Raw genomic sequence first — 22,193 nt, 5'->3', positions numbered from 1 at the left:
TTGTAGTTTGTTTGGGTTTTTTTTTTTACTTTAAAGTGGCTGTTACATTCATTGACAGTAAAGGTAACTGTCAGGGTAACTGAAGACCCATGTGACTAATTCCCTGTGATGGGAGGGCTTTTAGGGCCTTGTTTATGAAGGACAGGAGAATGGGGATGGGTTTGTGTGGCATCACCAGTGATGTGTACACTCCTCTGATTTTTATAAGGAAGAGCCAGCGAAGCGTGAAAGGGAAGCTGTTCAGAATTACTGGTCGATCTACATTCCCACCCTCACCTATGGCCATGAGCTCTGGGTAGTGACCAAAAAAAAAAAAAAAAAAAGAACCAAAGGGCAGAAATCAGCTTCCTCTGAAGGGCAGCTGGGATGTTCATTAGAGACAGGGTTCAGGAGTAGAACCACTACTCCTCCAAACTGAAAGCAGGAGGAGGTGGTTTCCCAGCACATTTGATGTGAGGCGTTCCTGGACTTACCAGGAAGAGGGCCTGTGGCAGACTCACTGCATGCTGGAGGGTTTATATGCCTCTCCTGGCTTGGGAATGACTCAATATCCCCATGAAAGAGCTGCAGGAGATGGTGGGAGAGAGGTCTGAGCACAGGGCCCAGATAAGCAGTAGAAAGCTGGTGGATGAAGGGAAGCCTGCTGTGATGGTAACACTAGAATAGTTAAATGTGAAGAGAAATGCCACCTTGTTCTTGTGTTTTGTTTCTTTATCACAGTATGACATGAACTGTGAATTAATTAAATGTATAGTAGTGCAGTCAGCACTCATGGACGCCCCATAAAATGTTAATAAGGGCAGTCTTTAACCCACAGGCCACACTCTGAAAGCCCTGGTCCCAGAGGGCAAACCTTCATGGTTTCAGTATTTTTCCTATGTTCTTAAAAAGCTTAAAATCAAAGATGTTTGAAAAGACATCTGCTGAAAATCAAATTCAATCCAACTAATGAACTGAGCTATGAAGACAACACAAGACAAACCAGTTTTTTTATGGTCCGACGGTTTTAACAAGCTTGTGTTCTCGTGTGTGTTTTTGGAGTTACAGCTTTTTTAATTTGCTACGTCTCTAAGTAGCTTTGCTGCACTGTAACAATGTAAAGTTTCCCTTTATGACCTCCAGGGAGAAAAGTTGCTGCACGGCTGTAGCTAACGTGGGTCCTAATAAACTAAACTAAAGGTATATCAGCATCATGTATGTCGGTGATTTTCTAAGTGAGGTTGAGATGGATATATGAAGCCCGCAAACTGAACATTATTAGTTAATAATATAAAAAGATTTTTAAACAAATATATTATTTTTTTCTGATAATCATTCATGAGTCTTCTGTCATTTTTGGGCTTCCATAGGGGTCGATGTCAAAACTAAAAGTTTAAACTTATGTTAATGTTTTCAAGCATCTTTGTTCATCTTTGACTTTAAGACAGGATAAAACTGAAATGGATTTAATTTCGGACACTAAAAGTAATAAGAGTAATTACCAAAAGAAGCACAAGGATTAAGAATGAGAGCTAATCGGCTCTACTGAACTGTTATTTATCACCAATCTGACTCTTACCTACCTTTACTTTCTTATTTGTATCTAAAGTAGTTTAAAATTAGGAATGAATCTCTCATTCACTTGCACAACAAGATACGGTGCTTTGTATTGGGAAAACTTGTCAGTGGTGAGTAAAGTCACAAAATAATCTGATGAACATCTGAAGTCTTACTGTATTGTATTCATGAATGAGTCAAGTGTTTCTTTAGACTGTGGTTAGTTCAGAAATACTGAAACTGCATGTGACAGACTGGTATAAAGGCTCCGTTCGTTTACTTTCAACAATCAGGGATTGTTTGGGCTCTCCCTGATTTAGCAGGTGAAATCTCTGCGTGGGTTTATCCTACAGATCATGACATTAAAAAATAAACAAAAACATATCACAGTACACCAAATATGACCTATCTGCGCATTTCATCGTGCTTGCAGAGTAAATCTTGTATCCCTAGTCTGTGTGTGTGTGGTTAGGTAGGTGATTGGTTGGTGGGGAGCTGGAAGAGCACAGGACCGTGCCTCCTCCGTTAGTGGACCTGGCACGTGGCCTCCCCTCTCGCCACAACCCGCTTCCTTCACTCTCCTTCAACAGCAGGTACTGTTCATCCACCCGACCCTGCCTCTTCCTCCCAAAACAAGCCCTGCTTTGTTCCCCCCGGCCCATTGGCAGGGCCGAGGAGTTTATAGGTTTATGTGTTTAGCAGAAAACAGGACACTGCCCACCCTTCTGTGCTTGGCTGTATTGAACCGCCCCACCTCCCCCGTGCCGTACAGCATCATATATGCTTACATTTATTTTAGTTCAATTCTTAGAGCTGCTGATTGCGATGTTGGCTACAGAAACAGGTCAGAGGAAGCATGTGAAGCATCCAAAAATTCAGAGAAATTCATCAAGATAAGATGGAGAACAGATGAGACGTCTGTATGGCAAACTGTCCAAAAGATTAAAACTCCTAAGTCCAACTCCTGAATTCTTTAAGTCGAGCAATGAAGATTAAGGAGCAGGAGGGCTCTACACCAGAAACTGTTGGTTTGCTTTATCTGATGCGACATGGCGTGGAGAACAATTAGCTATATCGCTGACAACAGCTGAGATTGGAGAAAAAAAAAAAACAACCCCAAAACAACAGCCGTAGGGTTCCTCATGGCCTCAGCCCTACCGGGTGACCCAGAGGGAACAAAGGGACGCGCACACACATACACAAAGGCTAACAAAGACATAAACATGCATATGAGCACGTATACACACACGTAAAAAAAATTCAAGAAGAGGATGCGTCTCCGTTTTCTGCAAGCTGTGTATTCTCCTGTCTATTCTGGGAATCACTTGAGTTGTGTATTATCTAAGAGATAAGGGACTCTTTGCCAGGACTCAGGAAGTGCAGAGGAATTTGCTGCCAGATATCTCTGTGTTTTTGAAACTGCTTTCAAGCCCACACCTCCCCCCCCTTTTCACCCCCTCCACCTCTACCCCCCCTTCTCCATGGAACAACTTCCTCTCCAGGCTGAGCCTTGGCTCTCTGCACTCCACTGGTGCATCCTCTTCCTGAGGTGGAGTCCCCTTTTCCATCAAAAACTCCCTCCATTTGCCTTTTCTGAAACATTCTCTCTTTTTTTCTCCTCTCAGAGGTGGAGCTTCTATTTCTAACATGAAATTTGGAGCTGCTTAGAAATGTTCCCAGCACAGGAAGACGCCATGTGAATGTGTGTGAAAAGCAACAAAAACTAGAAGTACAATGAATAATAGAGAAAAGTTACTTTAAATCACAATATATTCCTATTAACTTAAATATCTTCTTTTTCTTTTTTAAATGAGTCAAAGGCCTTTTTGCTTGAAATCTTTGAAATTTGAATCAGTCTTAGGTAAACGAAATCGTGTCTAAACTGTGAGCAGTGGAAACTGTTTTAAAAGATTATAATATTTAAATTTGAAAGCTCTGTTCAACAATATAGACAACATAAAAGTGTGGCGAGGAAAGGGAAAAGGTTTTAAAGGAACCTAAAGGATGAGACCAAACATACAGTGTGAGAAAGAATAAAAAAGGGAAAAGGCCGCTGGGTGGGGAGCAACAAGGCCGAGTGTTGTAGGAAGGAGAAAGGCGGCCATGGGAGGAAGGGTGGGCCTGGGACACACAGAGGCAGAGGAACACTCACTCCTGCAGGGTCTCCACTCCCATTTCCTTATACTGCAGCTCCTGCTTCACCTGGGCCAGCTCCTGCTTCAGTCGGGAGAGCTGCGGACAGAAGCGAGCACCGGGTTAGCGTGGCACACAATGGGCTTCTCTCACCACCGACACCGGCCAAAAGTGCCAAGTCACGACTATTCACATACAGGAATGCTCAGCTATGTTTATATAGAGGACCGCACACACACACACACACAATCACACACACAGGGTCACACACTGAGGCGTTTTGTGCTTGAGAGGGTTTAGAAAAATAGAAATCTATAATTGATATGGTGGCTGTGAAGTGTGACCCAGTTAAAGATTTTTAAAAATATTATTTTAATATGAAATAGGGAAAGGGAACAATTTCAGAGTTACAGAGGGCACGTGAATTTTAATTTACCAAGTTTAGAGACAATCAAAGGTTAGGAGAAGGCCTGTAATACAATATATAGGGAGTCAAGATTTTTTAAAAAGAGGCATTATTCTAATTTATCTGATGTTTGTTGAATTATTTTTAAACACAGAAGCAACAAAGTCAAAAAACTGCAGCTCTTCTAATGGCCACTTGAGGCTGACTCCAGGTTACAGCAGAAATAAACATGTTTAGAGCCTGTTATAAAAACCAGGTCCCTATGGATAGTTTCCCCTAAACCTCAACTGCACAGAAGGTCTTTTTTTTTTAAATAATTCACCTATTTGAACATATTTTGGGCATAATGTTAGTGCTGTGGCTGCTTTGACTAAAGTTTTCTTGCACTAACAGCTACAGCTGCGAGCTGAATGCAGTACAAACACATTGATCTTACATCTGCCTAATGAGAATCTTCCTGATTTAAGGGCCCTTTTTTCTCCTCGCAATCGTTTCTTCCTCGGTGTGTGCACAAATTCATGAGGGCCACATCGATAAACAACACAGATACCATTTCCATCCCATAAGTAAAACCTAGAACGATATTCAGATCCTTACAAGGAAGATGATGTTGCTTTAAACAGGCTGCCAACCTGTTCCAATAAATATTGTTCATATCTGGGACAGTGTCAGACTTTGCTTATCCTGTAGCCTACACAAACTGTAGTTAAGATGCTTTTGATGAGGTCATGCCATACTCCTATTAGAAAGAAGAGCTTATGAATGCTTATGTCAGTATCCCAACATGCTGACAACGGGAATGTTAACAGAGGGGAGTTATTACAGTTACCACAGAGCATGCGCTCATTGAACATCCCACTGTTTCAAATGAGGTCCGCCTATGTAGAAGGAATCTCTGTGAAAGAAACAGTTCAGTCTTCAGACCGCTCTAAATTCTCAGTTCCACAAGTTTTTTCTACTCTTGGCTCTCTACGAGCTCAATGAGAATAAACAGCTTTAATATGAGCCTCTCAGGCACACAGCTACACCCGTATGCTGTTAAAACCCTCAGTTTTTAAAAGACAACCAATCAGCAGAAAGTCTGTTTTAAAAGTGGGAGGGGCTAAACAATTCATTCCAGAGTGTGAGCTGATGGCAAAGACAGTATAAACAGGGATGAAGCTTTCTGCCTTCTTTCTGAAGGCGACCAGATGGCCAGATGGAGGATTATCTGTGTTATAGAAAGGAAACTCAATGTCTAAAAACCCATCAATCACAAGTCGTTACCCAATGGATGGGCATTTTCACGGTCAGACCCCGCCCCTCACAATCAGATCCGGTCTGCGGCAACTACGATGGAGATGGAGAAAACTCTCATCGAGGCTTCAAAAAAAAAAAAAAAAAGACAAAAAGTGACATGACAGTAGCTCGATCCACCTTTTATACTGTCTGTGGGTGATAAGGTGCACCAAGGCCCAGTATAAAATAAACCAAGATCACTGTAAACAGTAAATCATGTAAAGCTATGCTTGTAGAGTCCAAGAATAATAACAACATGGAGAGGGAAATGAACACGTGTATCTTTTAAGGTCATATTAGTTTTTAAATATCCATTCGCTTCCGCTTATCCTCTCCAGGGTCGCTGGAGCCTATCCCAGCTGTCATTGGGCGAGAGGCGGCGTACACCCTGGACAGGTCGTCAGTCTGTCGCAGGGCCAACATATAGAGACACAGACAACCATTCGTGCTCACATTCACGCACAGAGTCACACCTATTAATAATTTAGATTAATCAATTAACCTATCCCCACTAACTGCATGTCTTTGGACTGTGGGAGGAAGCCGGAGTACCCGGAGGGAACCCACGCAAACACAGGGAGAACATGCAAACTCCACACAGAAAGACCCCGGCCTGATGGTGGAATTGAACTCAGGACATTCTTGCTGTGCGGCTACCGTGCGAACCACCGTGCTGCAAGTTCTTAATAGAGAGTTACAAGTGGATACAAGAGGTTCCAATCAGTCTAAAACTATTTCATTGATTGCATTGATATTACTGTAATGATGGTGGTCACATAAATTAATCCTAATATTTAACACAGATTATATTGACCTTCATTGATTACCAGGAAATCTGAGTTATCTGGTCTTTAATCACTGTAAATATGTTTATTTATGGACGTTGCCTAATTTGTCAATATAATCTTTAAAGAAACTCAATTTCTCTGATTTGTCGACAGATTTCTTCAGTAACATCAAAATTACACCTTACTCAACACTTCAGGTTAAAATGTTGTTCATGCAGGAGAAACACCCTCGCCCATAGTACTGATCAGAGAGAAATGTCCTATATAACCCCATCAGGGACCTCAGCTTGACCCCTTCATGATCTCATCCTCATCCTCCTGAGGCCCCAGGCCAGAGCCACTGTATCCTGTAGGGGCCACACCCCAGCCCCTTTCTCTGCCCAAAAGGGCCCCTCACTGCAGCCCATTGTTCTCCTGCGATAATGACTTACCCGCTCTCGTCTACAGGCTATTTCCATTTTGATTTGGTCAGGGTCGTATTTCGCGTTTGAGGAGGAGCCAGAGACCGCTGTGGACACACAGAAAGGAAAAGCAGACAGGTTCGAGTTAGTTAGCCGTGATGATTTTAAGGTGTCATCTCTCAGATGCCCCCTGGACACCGTGTGTGTGACAGCTGGCAGGAGTCAGGGTTTATTGGGTGGAGGTAGTTAAAAGGGAGGATTTGGAAAATTTTCTATAGACCTGCACCCCTCCCAAAAGTCTTTAAAGGGATATCAGCAGTAATACATGTCCAGACTAGATAACTGGGTCAGCCAAGGTCATGTTTGGTTCCCATGAGAGCTTCAGGCTCATATTTTTCGCATCCATTTTCATTCCTTTCTGTTCATCTCCTTTGTGCATCTTATTATAAAACAAAATATGGTGTACACTATCAGACGAGTGAAGGACATCTGTGCGTCTTACTGCTGGTGATGGAGCGATTGTCCTCAGAGAGCTCGTGGAAGAGCATCATTTCCTGCTGAGCCAGCTCCAGTCGCTGTTGCTTGACCAGGTATATCTCCTTCTTGGCTTTGAGGGCCTCCTGGGCCACCACAAGGTACTCCTTCAGCATGTGCTCCTGCTCCTGCCGCCATTGAGTCCGCGGGTTCTCAATCTGGGTGGTCTCTGACAGGACGACAAAGACAGGAGTCAACAAATAATTGCACAAAGACATGTGAAACTACAAACTATAAGTACAGTGTATTAAAATTCAGTGGGCTTTCACTCTGCCAAGTTATAGTCAAATAAAGTCTTTTTAATACAAGTTGCATTTACTTGTGCTTAATTTTTATGCTGAGGGGACAAAAGCCAAGTTAATGTACTCACTGTTAATGTGGTCAATGTAGTAAACTCCCACTTGTTGGTCATAAACTTCCTCCCACCCGAGAGGCAGCTCATCTCCAACACAGTCTGCGAACGTCAGCGGTTTGGTGATCCTGAAAATTATTGAGAATATTTCAGTGCAAACAATAACCCGCAATGAAGATCATATACAGAATAAAAACATGTATCCTGCAAACTCTCACTTCTTTTTCAATATCAAAACACTGATCAATAAACCTCACTACATTCCCATCCTGTTTAGTTACTCTCATTTAAACATTCATACAAATACATTTTCTGCATCATTTATTATGTACATACAGTAAAATGGTGTGTTAAGTTCTAATGAACAAAAGCAAACATTTATTCTTTATGTGTTCGTGTGGTTAAATGACCAAAACAGTTGAGAACGTGTAATACGAGAAAAACAACACAATTCAAAAATGCAAAAATACATTTCACAGAAATTGGCATAAAAAAAAAAACAAACATCAAACATCATAACCTGAAATGCACCAATCAAATAACAAAGTTGCTCGATATACTATAAGTGGTAGCAGGCAGGTGAACCCTACATGGTCAAAAAGCTAAATCTTTCACAAATGTACCTATGACCTTGATACAAAATTTTGCATAATTAGTAGGGGTGGGGGGGAAAAAATCGATACTGTGTAGTATCGTGATATTTTGTTTGCTAATAATGTATCGATACAGGGACAGCAGAAATCGATATTTTGTTACAAAAAAAGTTTTTGTGCTCTGACTTCAGAGCATGTTGATCCTTTTTCTGAGCAAGAATCCTGACATTCCTTCACTGTCCAAATGTGTTTAACTTTTTTTTGGCAGCAATAAACATGACAGTTTACTTATTTTAATTTAAGACATGTTTTATTTTAATTAAGTTTAGAACTTTTTTATTTAATGTAAAATTATATTTTGTTTTAATTTACTTTCAAATTCTTCAGTTGCTGAATGGGCTGCATAGTTTTCATAAATTGCATAGTTCAGAATAGCTATAATTGTACCAGATGGTTGCATTCAGTTAAGTTGGGCTAGACTGTAGTACAACAATAAAAATGACTGAAATGAGAGAAAGACTGAGTGCGAGGCTTTGATATTAGATAAAATGAATATTGATAAACCTTTATGTACAGAATCTGAATATCGCAGATATTTAAAAAAAAAAATCGCAATAATATCATATCGTGCGTTAAGTATTGTGATAATATCGTATCGTGGGATGTATGGTGATTCCCACCTCTAATAATTAGTGCATAGAGCATACTTTACATGCCATAATACCAGTATGATCTGTTTAAGCATTCTTAAACAGATCATATGCACAATACAGTCCGTGACTCCTCTGCACCATCGCTCATGACCCACTGCCACATGTCAATAGCACCTTTAAAAATATATTTACTAAAAAACATTTATGACATGTTCAGTATTTGTTTTACCCGCCAAAAAACACGTCTTTCTCTTCCCTGACAGATTTTAGACAAATTAATATGAATCATGAGCTTCAGGAGGCTTTGGAGTCAGATATAATGACTTTGAGTCAGTGACCTTCACATGTTTATGAATTTACATTCTATTTGTGGCAGCGGTGAGTATGTGCATGTGTGTACATAAAGTACTTTATTTGTGACAAGTAACTACCTGAGCAAAACAACCAGCTGACACTTTCACGCATCATTACATCCTGTGGTTTAACTCCACATCCATGGACTGCAGCTAGTCCTCGCCCCACTCCACTGGATCTGTAGAGCAGAACAAGGACTAAAACTGAAAGTCCAGGACAGAGAAGTCTGTCTTGAGTCTGCACGACCTGACCAGAGAACCCAACGGTAATTAGAAACACAGGAAGGAAAGATGCCACAGTCAGGTGACTATCACCAACTGCATTTAATAAAATTAAATCTAAAACTAAAACTAGGTATGCAATTTAGCTGTGGCTAAAAGTGAACACTAAATAACAAACATTGCTACAAAAAACTAGCCCCAGATTGAGCTATTATGAGGCAGCAATCCCCCCCATAGTAAAGTGGAAAATTGACAGACTGCAGCACTGTAGTGGCATCTGTTGTGGCGAACAGAGAAAGCCGAATGTCAAATTGAAGCTGTCAATCCCACCTTCAGCTATGGCCATGAGTTACTGTCATTGGCTGAAAGATGATCCTGATCACAAGTGGCAGAAATGAGTAGAGTAGAAGAAATCAAAAGGGATCAGAGGTTTTTTTCATAGTTGCCTCATCTTTTCCAGCTGTTGCAGCATCTTCCACTCTGTAATCTGAGAGTCTCTGAGTTCCTTTACCAATATAACATTGAAACGGTGGTGAGGGCTGACCAACTCGTACACCCATGTACGCGTACCTGTGTGCCTAACAACAATCAATAGCGAAAATGACACCAAAGCAGAGTGAATGCCAGTGGATGTGACATCATATTTACAATGCATCAACATTCACAAGGGCAAAAACAGTGACCATAAACTAGGCTTTAGAGATGGCATGAAGAGTTTATTCATGCAGGAGGGGCTCAGAGAAGAGCTGCTGATCCTCAAAATCGAAAGGAGCCAGCTTGAGGTAGCCCAGTAAAGTCTGTTGCCACCCCCCCAAAAAAAAAAAAAAAACAAAACACAAAGAACAAGGGCAAGGCAAATGACAGCCTGACACATGATGATCTCTACTACCCTAACAAATCATATCAGTGAGTCATGGAGCAGCGGGTTTGATGACAGCAGTTCATACAGTAGCTAATTTCCATCAAATCAGCACAAAAGGAAAAAGGAGGAACAGCAACCACCACACTATGCTCACAATGCAGACAGCGCATTAGTCCTGATCCTGTCGAGGTATGCATACAATGAGGGGATGGCCCGGAGAGAGACGCTGAGACATTCTGCACAGCATTCCTCAGAGCAAACTCACTTCACCAGATCTCACTACCTCATTTCGGTCAAAGAATTGGCATTCGGATTAAGAGCCAGTTGATGAGTCAATGCAGAATTAGCCCTTCGCTCTCATTGAAGTGACATAAAAACAAGGCGTTCTAACACAAACAAAGCTGTACTGAATCCTAATTGATGATTGGTCACAGGAGCTTACCTCTAATTCAATAAAACCCCTAATCTGCTGCTTAAGTGCAGCTCTGCATGTGTTGTAAGTCAGTATTAAACGTTCAAACATGTGTTCATAAATTATTAGTTAAGGAAGCCTAATATTCAGCTGAGTAGGTATCGAGTTTTCAGATTTGGGGATTCTGTTTTTTCAATGCTTGACATCCCTCTCACTGAGAGCAGTGATTATCATGCTTCAGCTCACCTCACTGTTGCTAAATTAGCAGCTTTGACACTGGATTTGGCCAATTTTCAAATCCCTTTCGACAAATTTTTTTTTCCCCTCCAGAAAACGGTTTTGAGAGAAAAAATAATTCGTCATAACATCTTGATGTCCTGGAGCAGGATCATCAGTATCTCTTTCTCCCTGATGTGTTTATTAGAAAAGCTTCAGAACGTGAGAGGAAATAAAGCTGATTTCTGAAATCACTGTACATGTAGCCAAAATCACAGCATAGCCATCGTCTTTAACTCGTGTATGACGGTTATTTACCGTTTATTGCTATGAAAGTTAAGAAGCAAAATGAGATTAGTAGAACTGCAACTGGCAACATTTTCTTTGCCTCAGTTTCATAAATATTTTTTTTTATATTACAGAGACAAGAGAAGCTGAACCTCTGAAGTATTATGTGCGACATTACATTTTTTCCTTATAACTGACCTCTGCTTTCTACAAACACTGACCCAACAAAGACCCAAATATTCCCCTTTGAGAACCAGAAAATGGCTTCAGTCAACATTATGATGCGATCCTTTAAGACAATACAAAGAATCGACCGCTGAGTGATCATGGCCAATCATGGATAGCAATGTATGTTTTATAATATTTGCGATGCCTTGGGTATTTTACAAACGGATTCATTATTTTTTTCAAGCAAAACAGCTTAAGCACGTTCACTGTTCACAATACTGTCTGATGAAGCACCTGAATAACTTCTTCCTGACAACGACAAATCCAAGTGTTACACCAAACACAACAAAAGTGAGAAGAAAGAGAAGCTGACAGGAAAAGTTTCCTCGTCAAAGTTTTGAGCTGTGACTTGACCAATTAGCAATTACCAGTAAACGAAATTATTACAGGTAGAAGGTGTGAAACGCCTTCAAACTGCTGACCTTTTAACATGTGCTTTACATGTAGGATTACAGGTGAGTAGATCACTGTCCCGGCATTTGATTGGTAGGATAGTGTTTTTCTAGTCTACGAGCTACACCATTTATATTCACATGCAGTTTTATTTTACACACTTTTAATTTGCTTTTCAATCAAGGATCAATCAATGCAATAGCTATAACACCTGAGCCACAGCTAGCTGACCCATTCATGTTTTAATAATGTCCACACCTGAAGAGGTCAAACTTCGACTTAGACTAAATGATTCACAGATGAATTGTTTGATCATATTTTCTTCATCAGTGGCCTCTCCTAACTAGAAACACTGGCACACTTAATACCCAAATATTCCCCTAAAATAAAGTGCACAGGCCTGCAGCAGCTTCACAAATAACTGCTCAAATCTACCAGAGGCAGGCTGAAGCAGGGTTAAAGGGATGAACTATGTGCACTGTCCCGCTGCCAAACACCAGGACAAGGCAAACAAGAGCACACTCCCTACCTGCTCCTGCTTTAAATGTTTGTTAAAGGTAAACAGACACCAACTGCACTTGTAAATACTTAAATAAACACTGACTGTAACACAGCTGCTGTCAGGTTTCATGTGCAGAAAGGAACTGTAGGAGAAACAATGAGACAAAAAAATCTATAGTAAAAAAGCAATGCAAGGTTATATGAAGAGCAGCAATAATGTATAGTAGTTCTGCTTTATTTTGGGTGATTTGAAATGGTGATAGAAATAGAACAACCACGAGAGGCTTTGGACGGGAAGCTATGTGACGTCAGAGGGAGGTTAGTCCTGAACTGCCCTCTGACCTCCCTGGGGAGACTAAGAAAAAAAGAAAAAAGGCAGAAGGGAAAAACATGTCCTCTCAGAGATCTGAATCTGAATTTCTGAATGTTTGGTTTGTTACACGGTCTTGTGACAGCAGCCTCTGTTTTTCCAAGTAATGTCTTGGTCTTGGGAGAGTCTGTAACCACTGCACAAAAAACTCACAGCAGCAGCAGAGGGACACACAGCAGCACAGAGCAGGAGACGGCCAATGTGACAGTATAGATTCAGCCAGAAAAACTGGACAACTGAAGCTAGCTGTGTGTAGTAAGTCTGCATTTCTGGTCCACTTTTAACCAGAAGAAATTTTTATGACCTTTTCTGACAGTCAGCCTCAGTTGACACAGTGAAACAGCTGTGCCTGAATAAAATTTGAGAGATTTAAGTCGGGACGTTTCCTACACGGGGCACAAAAATGAGACAGTCTCACAATTGTAAAGGCTCCATTTGGTTCAAGCCCGTGGTTCCCACGTGGTACACTGAGGCACACTAGTGCTTCCAAAAGCACATTAAAATAAGTTTGTTTTTTAGTATTTAAAAATCCAATCATATAATCAAATTCCAATTTGATGACAGCTCTAAAGCAAGCTGTTGCCCCTTGAAGAAAGTCAAGGTGTGCGGCGTGTTTTTGTGACAAATGCGCCAAACTTTGGATAGTATCCTGTATGCACTCATTCCCATACAACGGAAAAGTTTCAACCTTTCTTCTGTCAAATGGAAATCCATTCGCACAGGAATTATTACAAAGTGACACAACAGGCTCGGACAGCGAGAAGGATGCAGCAATGAGCTGGAGCGAGTCGCCTTTCTGAAGAAACTTGTTCATGTTGACACCAAGCAAGCCAAACAGACACGTGGAAAACAAACCAGTCAGATCAAAACTTGGCCCACCTTAAAAAACAACAACAACAACAACAACAAAAAACCCCCACTGGATCTGAAACAGAGTCTGAGATGGTTTGCTTGATTGTGCTAAATGGGCTGATATAGCAGTGGATAACAAACATGATAGAAGAGCTTGTTGCAAAGTATAAATGCAATCCAACTTTTTACAGTAGCCAAATACGGTTGTTCCAAAGGGGAAAAAAAAAAATCACTCAAATACTAACTTATACTAAAAATTACTATCACTATTGGATTAGATGCTCATTTCCAACAATACTGACACGAGCAGTGGCGTCTTTGCCTCCTCTGGCTGACAGCCACACGCCCCCTCCCCTCACCAGTAGCTAGTAGTTACCGTTCACAACACCGAACAACACTTTATGAGGAATTCCAAGAGGTCAGTAAAGCTCCCGTTTCACACTGAAGCAGTGAAACATTTATCACAAACATTAATCTGTTTGTCCCAGATTGAAGCTGAGGAAAGTCCAGACGGCAGCCTAATGTCTGGTGACCAAGAATCTGTTTAGCACAGATGTGAATACAGATTTGCCTTCACTTGGGTTTTCCCCTTTGGTGCTCCATGGCACACAATGTGTGGAAATCACTGGTTTAGATGATGGTGCGGGAGGCAGAACACAGGACCTCCACTGCTCTGAAAGGTGCAATCAAACTTTACTAGGACGCTGATATGGACTACATCAGAGATCTGCAGAGGATGCAGAGCATGTGTGAGACAACCAACGGGATGCTTTACCCACCCCAATACTGTTTGGCCGTTTTAGGCCCAAGCACTTATTTCTATAATAATCATATTCCATTAGGATTATTTTAGAGCTGCTGCAGGATTACACTCCCTACACAGCAGGTGCTCTCAGGGACTTTTAGGCAGTTTTTAGCCAGTGTGTCTCTCTGGATGGCAAAATCTGTCTATGGGTTGTGCTGTCCATCAAATTTGTTCCAGACTGAAATATCTTAACAAGTACTGAACCGATTACTCCAAAATCTCCCCAAAATAAATATTAACCTAAGTGACCCCCTTAAATTTCCTCAAGCTTTAACATAAGGTTGAAGTACATAATGGATAAAATGACCAAATGATGAATTAGACTAATAACCACCACATTAAAAGCCACATATAAAGCCCAGTTTGTCAGCACGGCAAAAAAGGTTAATTATGAAGGTGAACGCAGTAGGGATATACATGCATAACATCAGCATTTTAGGAATGCCATTCTGAGCAGTAATGCTGACATCAACTCATCTCGAAGCTGAGATGACTACATCCTCTCATCCTGTAGACCAAGGACTGGTTCTATGAAACTTAGCAGACATCAGCTCTTTACTTTGTGGATATTTTGAGTAAAACTAACAGGAGCCATTGTTTTAACAATTTGTCAAAAATCCTTCATTTCCAGTTTCTGAGTCATGGGTTGTTCTCCAGTTCCAAACTTTGTGTTGACTTAATCTTAATACAAATCAAACTAACAAATCTCAATTCATCACCTCGGGTTTTGGAAACAAATAAATGAGTATTAATCAAATATCAGGAGAATCAGGTTTGGATAAAGTTCATACTTTCACTTTCTCACATGAAGCAAACAGCAGAAAAAGGCTGACTTTAGACGTGTTCGCGCTACTGGAAATACCCAAAGTGGTTTAGGCGAGAGAACTGTCTGGATGGAGCATGCAGAAGCCAAAACACAAAACTCAAAGACCATCTAAGGTCAGACTGCACTGGACATTTGGACCTGTGTTGGTTTGGTTAGAAAATAATTGGTGTAGACATAGTTCTTGTCACAAAATTAGCCATTTTCTTCCAGAAATGAAAAAGAAAACAAACAAAGAATGACCAGAAACACCAAAGAAGTATTAAGACAAGAAATAAACCTGAGAAAACATTTTTAAATAAAAAAAATAATACTCGCATGCATGTTGAGGCTTTGTCGGCGGTTAATGGTTTATTCTAAAACATTAAACATTCTCCAGGATCCTCTTTCAATCTGAGCGGAAACAGAAAATGAGACATATCTGAAACGGAAAAAAATAGAGGCTGCGAGAATGACAAGCATGTTCAGCTGTGGAGGAATGAAATGCTGCCGGGCTTGCTCGTGCACCGCAAATTCTCAGCAAAATATATTTAGTTGTTGAAGACATTTGCTAATTCTAGAATAATCTGTGCCATCCTGGGTTGTCCCAGAGGATATTTCTATCTGTAGCGGCGACAGCCTGCTGCATGGGAAAGGCATGTGAAACTCGAGTCTGGGCCACCGAACCACGTCTAGCTGGGTCATCACCACCAGCTCCTTAGCCTTTGTTTCGGAGCTGCAACAATTAAAATTCTCCAGAAAGAAGTCTGCACATTCCACTAAAAATAATACTGCCTTCACACATTTCTTTACGGGACCTCAGAAGCTGGATTTAATACCCTGAATCTGGGTTACTATCCTTCAGCTCGACCACAATGAGCTCACTAAGGTTTGACAGCCACATGTTTTCAAGAAGCTAACAACAATTCAAAGGCTCTCTTGCTGCTGCCGGCTTTTATTTGGTTCATAATACAGCTCATAATAAATTAAAAAACATACAGCTCATTACGCCAACTTTTTTAATACAAACAGCCCCAAACAGTCCGTATATAATGCATTTTTGACACCGTTTGGTTCACTATAAATGCAGCTATGTTATAAAACAGCCAGTCAGCCACAGCAGAAGAATCAAATCAGAATCACGAAACACTTAATCAGCCACTGAAAGACTTTTATGATCCCACAATCCTACTGCTGAAGTCTACAAATCTGACCAGAGGAGAGATCTTTGCACAACAAGCACTGCTCATTTAATCAGAGGGGTGGACTATGCTTCTGGTTCAACATAACCAGGTTTTCTTTGTGTTTGCCGTCTTAAGAAAACCTAAAACACCACGCAGAGACATTTCTTCATTAATCCAGGCTTTTAGCTTCATATAATGCAGCCTCTGACACTACTTCAGCTGACTCTTCTTACTTGGTTAAAAACGGACTGATGAAATGCCGCCTAGTTTAGTAAGAGACATTAGATGAACAAGTGATGAGATCTAGAAAATGTAAGAAAAGAAATACAGCTAAAGGTAGCAGTGGTACTGGCAAGAAGACCAGAGAGTGGAGTTGTCAGAAACACATCGATTTTACCACCTGGTCCACTCTCAGCACCAGTGTGAAATTTCCAACCTTATGGATTTAAAGATAAAGACTATTCATTGCATCCAAATGTGACACTGACGGGAAAATGTAAATCACTTTGGGTTGGGCCCTGATTTAAAGGTGCATCACGCAGGTTTTGTTTGTGTATTAAACTTTTTTTTTTTTGGACAGTAAGGCAATTTAAAAATAATCTCTTTGTTGTTTCTAAGGCTGTTAGAGGTACCAAGGGCTGATTTTTGTGTAAAGGAAGTGGGTCAGAATTTCCATGAAAATTTAAAGGAAGTGAATCTTAGGTTGGCTTTCCTCTGTGCCTCTCTTCTGGACCTAGCTAGTCAACTTTAACCTAGAAATGGAATTTAACCACTCCATTTCTAGGTTAAGGTTGACTACTTGGTGGTCACTAGACCATTTGGTGAAAGATGCCAAGAGACCGATTTCACCCAGCAACCACTTGGAGATTACACAGATGAGGTCTTACAAACACAGCATTACCAAATCTTCATTTATACTGTAGTATTCAGAGCTGTAATTAGAAAGAGCTACTTCAATATTTTTAGCTAAGGTGATATTAGAGCTAAAGCCCCGTTTCATAAAGATGAAGCCCTTCAAGACTTGCTACACAGTCTTTTAGCTTTCAGCGGACAAGCCCCGTCCATGTGTTCAGGCGCTGTCTAAATGTGTACAGAGACGGGGATCTTAGGCTACTTATAGAAACCTATTTCTATAAGATTTAACACATAATGGGAGAACCGGGTGTCTGTGCGTCCGTCTGTCTGCCAGCTGCTTCAGGCCTCACTCTGAAACGCTGCACCAGACCCCTCTGACAGTCTGGACATAAATGACATTCCTCCCCAAGTTGTTTTCACATTTCTTTTTTAACACAGAAAGGAATTTTTGAGGCAACAGCACTTCTTTTTGGCTTGCAAACTGTTTGTCATCTCCCCAATACAACACGAGATAGAAGCAAGGTGGAGCTTTTGTTGGGCGTATTTAAAAAGGAAAATGAAGAAGGCAACTTAGGCTGAACACATAATCTGGTCTGGAGCTTCAATTCAAAATTAGCACATAGCACCGCATCTCCACATTTTCTCTTAATGAAAACACGCTCTAAATGAATTATTGAGAGTTTGGGGGTAGTCACAAACTCAAGACAGTAGTTAGCTAAGGACAATAGCAAAATACTGCAATTAAATACAGCTGGATGAACACTCTGTTTAACTGGTAGTTAGTAGGGATGCAGAATTGTGAAATTACTGGCTTTTTTGTTTGTTTTTTTAAGCTTTTGTATTTTTCCCCTCAGTGTGACAGAGAAGCAAAAATGTTATAAAAGATAGATGGACAATTTTAAGGGGAACAACTATTTTCTATTTTACATATCCTGTTGTTGTGGTTAAGAATTTCAAATATTAAAGTTATGCTGAAGTAATCCCTGTGAACCAAACAGAGATCTTCAAATAGTTCTTTCTATACTTTGACCTGTATCCCGTCTTTAAGTCTGACGTCATTAGCCGTGCCTGGGCCCAACTCCGCTGCAGGTCCCTAAAGTCACACGATCACTGCGGCATCACTGCGAGTTAAAAACTGTCTAAATCTTTTCATCTTTAATAAAATGATCAGCGTTGCTGCTTTACCAGGTGTAACAATTAAGTTTAACATCCAGGCATCCATGAAAACAGAATTTATTAAACTTAGCGGAGTTAGAAGTTAGCAGGGAGTTAGCTCGCTAGTTTCCATCTAAATATACCATGTTCTGACTGAGGGATTTCTGAAAAAATTAAGACATACAGCTCTGCTACTACTTCCAACATAAATGAAGACAGGAAAGTAAACAGCAGTGACATTTGTAGGGTTACTGAAGTTTGGATAATTCGCATGTAATGATGTGCTACGTGATTGCTAGCGACACAGCTATGTTAGCATAATATAAACAGTGAAGCTGGAAGATGAACGCTAGGCCTTATCATACTATTCACGGTAATACCGGTATAACGTTAGGCAATGATAAGAAAATGAAATATCGTGATAAAATATGGGTAAAATGCGCAACAGTGCCTTTGTTTTCATACGCACATGGCAGATTTTATGTGGTACACGGCGCTCAAAATGTTTTAGTACAACTTTGATAAGCTACGAAGCCGCACCGCTTGATCGTTATGTCGGAGGATTACGGCTACCATAGTCGGGAGCCTTGTAGAGTGATACGTACTGCTATTACGTACATGCTTCAACATAATATTACCATATTGTGTGTGTATTACCTCTTTTTTAGTTTTGTGGATATTATATGCTCAGGATATGTCAGCCCATTTCCACTGGAAATGCCTTTTGGTTAAACTGTCAGCAAGGAATTTGCATTTGCATTGTTAAATTTTTATATAGATTTAATGCACATAAAAAACAGCTGCTTGTTTCAGTGAAAATGCATTGATGGGCTTTTTTTTTTTTTTGCACCAATAAAGTTGTGGAGTTGTAAAGTATTTTGTCTCGCGTCAATTATATCATCAGTTATATCGTTATCGCAAATTTCCAAATATATATCGTGATAAATATTTTTGGCCATATCCCTGCCCTACCGACAGTGATCACTGACTGTTTTCAGGGGCTTGTTGAGATTAAATAGAACAAGATACAACGCATTAAAATACACAACAGCCTTATTAAACGAAGAGTAGTTTGGGCCTGGAATTAGGATTCATCACGTCATCACTTAAAGACAGGATAGTATCCCTAATACGTTCATCCCAGGCACATAGAACTGGTTATGAGTACAAAATCCCGCCCAACCACCTTCTCTTTGCAAGTGGCAGCCAATCAGAAGAAAACTGGTTTCAAAAGAGGCACTAAAGCAGCTTGAGGATGAATTGGAGGCCTTGCACCAAGGTACAGTATGTGATAAATAAAGATTATTTCATTTATATACTGTGAATTATAGAAACCAACTCTATTAGAGTTCAATAATAAAAATATTGAGCTGGAAATTAGCATAATGACTCTTTATTACAATACTTCTGAAATCTTCTAAAGCATAAAATTGATGTTGCACATTATTATTGACCACTGCCAAGGGTAACTATTGTGTCATTTAACATCAGGCTGATTTATCTGTGCATTTCCACTGCTTAGGTTTTAGAAATGACATCAGCGACTGTAATTTAGTGGTTTTCAAACAGCCTGATCAGTGGAGTCTTTCAGGTCCTGAAATGGGAACCACTGCTTTATATAAATCTTTTTAAGAAAAAATAGTGATGATGTCATAACCCCGTTTCTGGGTCTAAGCGCTGCCTTCATGAGGCTCTCGTCTTTTTAACCTGCTCTAGTGCTTTGCTTCTTGTTTCCCCACAACAGTTCAGTCATCATTCTCAGCCTCTCAAGCATTTTGTTACAAGTTCTCTTTAAAATGAGGCTTTTACTACAGCTATGAACACCACGGCTTAGGATCAGGCCTTTTTCATAGTGTGTAATCCAAACCATGCACCGTCATAAGAATGACTAACATCCTGTTAGACAGGATGCAGTTTCGCCTACACTACTATATGCCTACTGATAGCTTTGTAGGTAGCCACCAGGTAGAACATCATAATGTCAGCTAGCTCAACTGCACTAACCCTTCAACCTTTGCTGGAGTCAGTTTTCAGTCTTTGCTTACGTCCAGAGTTGCTGCAGTGCTGCACAGGAACATGATATATGATTTTCAGATGTCTTGTAAACTCTCTTTCCTTCATGCCTGGATATTAAATTTTATTGTAACATCTGGGAGAACAGCCATACTGATCATTTTATTGGAGCTGAAAAAAAAATGTGGATTGTTTTTTAACTGTCAAAGGTGCCTCAGTGTTTGTTTGCTTTTGGGAACTGAAGGAGCATTTATGCCCGGAAATAGCTAATTATGTCAGGCTTAACAAGCAGATAGACACGTTTTACATTCTTTAAAAAAAACTAAAAGACGCTGCTTCGAAATGAATTACCTGTTCTGCTGGGGTTTCCTGGGTCTTATGTTTAATTGTTAACATTAATGTTTTTGAAAGCTTTATAAATAGTTTCAAAATAACTCAAATCAACCAGAAGCACATCAAGATCTGTTGAAATATAATAACAGAGAAACTGTAGTTTTTGTAGTTGTAAAAGCACAGAAAAACAGTAGAGTCCAGGTTGTCAACAGCATTTTTCTTCACTTTTGAATAAGAATTGTGCAGATGCATGGAAGAGGAAGAAAAAAAAAACAAAAAAAAAAAAACAATGGTCACCCAGAGCTGAAGGCTGGTCCATGGAGTCTGGCATGTCCTGTTTAGGTAGCATTCTTCACAATATACACATAAAACACTGCCAACCTACACATCTGACTGATGGCTGACGCTGCCAGAGAAAAGCATATTGAGGAACAACATAAAGCAGGGTTTAAGCTACGAGTGAGTGTTTTTCTTGTTTTTGTAGCAATAAATCATCCCCAAAAAAACAAACAAACCACAAGACAGTCAGCTGGGAAACCTGGACGTCAAAGGCGCCTGCAGCACTAACTGCTGAAGGACAAAGTGTTTGCGCTTCCAGAAGGAGTGAGGTGAAAGCTGAAGACAAACATATTGTCTGCTCATGAAAAAGAACACGGGCAAAATGACACCAGATCAAGCAATGACATGTTCGCAACCTCCCGCAACCGAAAGACAAAAAAGAGCCATCATAATGAAAACACTGGGGGAAGCAAAATAACAGCGGGGTTCAGCGCATGTGAATAACCCTTCGGTGCTGGCAACACAGCTCACCCTTTCCAGAATAATTGAATTTGATGTGCTTTGTGACCAAGCATAAAGGCCTCCCTTTGCTGAGCGGCAGGCCGGCCATGGCCATTGCATAACAGAGCTAATAAAGGAGGCCTACAGGGCCCAGGATGAGAGGAGGAGGTAGACACGTGGGAACTGCCTCTGTTCTGCTGCTTTGTCTGGGGCCGCGAGCGAGCAGAGCCCCCGGGCATTAGTGTAGGCATGCCTAACATAACGTTCATTCCACAGCAACAAAAAAGCTCCTCAGAGCTGCTCAGCTTATCTGCAGGAGCTGGCCGAAAGCAGCTTGAGGTATCCACCGTCAGCCCAAAAAAAAAAAAAAAAAAAAAAAAAAGCATCAGAAATTAAGGCAATCAGTTCGGACGGGGTCTCAGCTGCTTGCAAAGTCAGGGGTTTTCCTGGTTCCTTATGATTAATCCGCATTTATCAGGGTTTTCCTGCATGCACACCAGCATGGTTTTAGGGAACCTTGAACTTTTCTGTTGATATTTACGCTGACTTACAAGAAATATCAGTTAATTATCAGTCCCCGGTCATCTTATACCACTTCAAAAGTCTGAAAATCTTCAGCCCACCCAGCTGCATCGTCTTCATACCATCATCATCATCACATGAAGCATTTTCTTCTTCAGGGATTTTCCTTCATATTAAAAACCACTGAGGTTTTGGCCTTCCATCAAGGGGAAAAAAATTCTTGGATGGTGATTTTTAAGTTTTCTGTAAATGGGTTTAATTTATTCAAGCTTCAAATACATTTTTGTTTATGGAATGGCCAACAAGAAAACGCACGCACTTCTGTAAAGTCAGGCAACACAGCCATTTTTATACCACACGCCTACCAAACGTG

At 40.5% G+C, this 22,193-nt stretch overlaps 1 protein-coding gene across 1 annotated transcript in view; it reads right to left on the bottom strand.

Moving 5' to 3' along the window:
• Positions 1-22,193, bottom strand: part of wwc3 (WWC family member 3) — a 40,393-nt gene that overhangs the window by 13,048 nt on the left and 5,152 nt on the right. Inside the window, exons 2-5 of the mRNA XM_026157968.2 lie at positions 7,447-7,556; positions 7,045-7,245; positions 6,573-6,649; positions 3,689-3,768 (exon numbers count right to left, since the gene is read on the bottom strand). Of these exons, the coding sequence (XP_026013753.1) occupies positions 3,689-3,768; positions 6,573-6,649; positions 7,045-7,245; positions 7,447-7,556 (468 nt within the window). The remainder of the gene's footprint in view (positions 1-3,688; positions 3,769-6,572; positions 6,650-7,044; positions 7,246-7,446; positions 7,557-22,193) is intronic.

The sequence above is a fragment of the Astatotilapia calliptera genome, chromosome 23, assembly GCF_964374335.1.
Source record: "Astatotilapia calliptera chromosome 23, fAstCal68.1, whole genome shotgun sequence".
NCBI classification, from domain to species: Eukaryota; Metazoa; Chordata; class Actinopteri; order Cichliformes; family Cichlidae; genus Astatotilapia; species Astatotilapia calliptera.
This window is presented reverse-complemented; position numbering and strand designations above follow the sequence as displayed.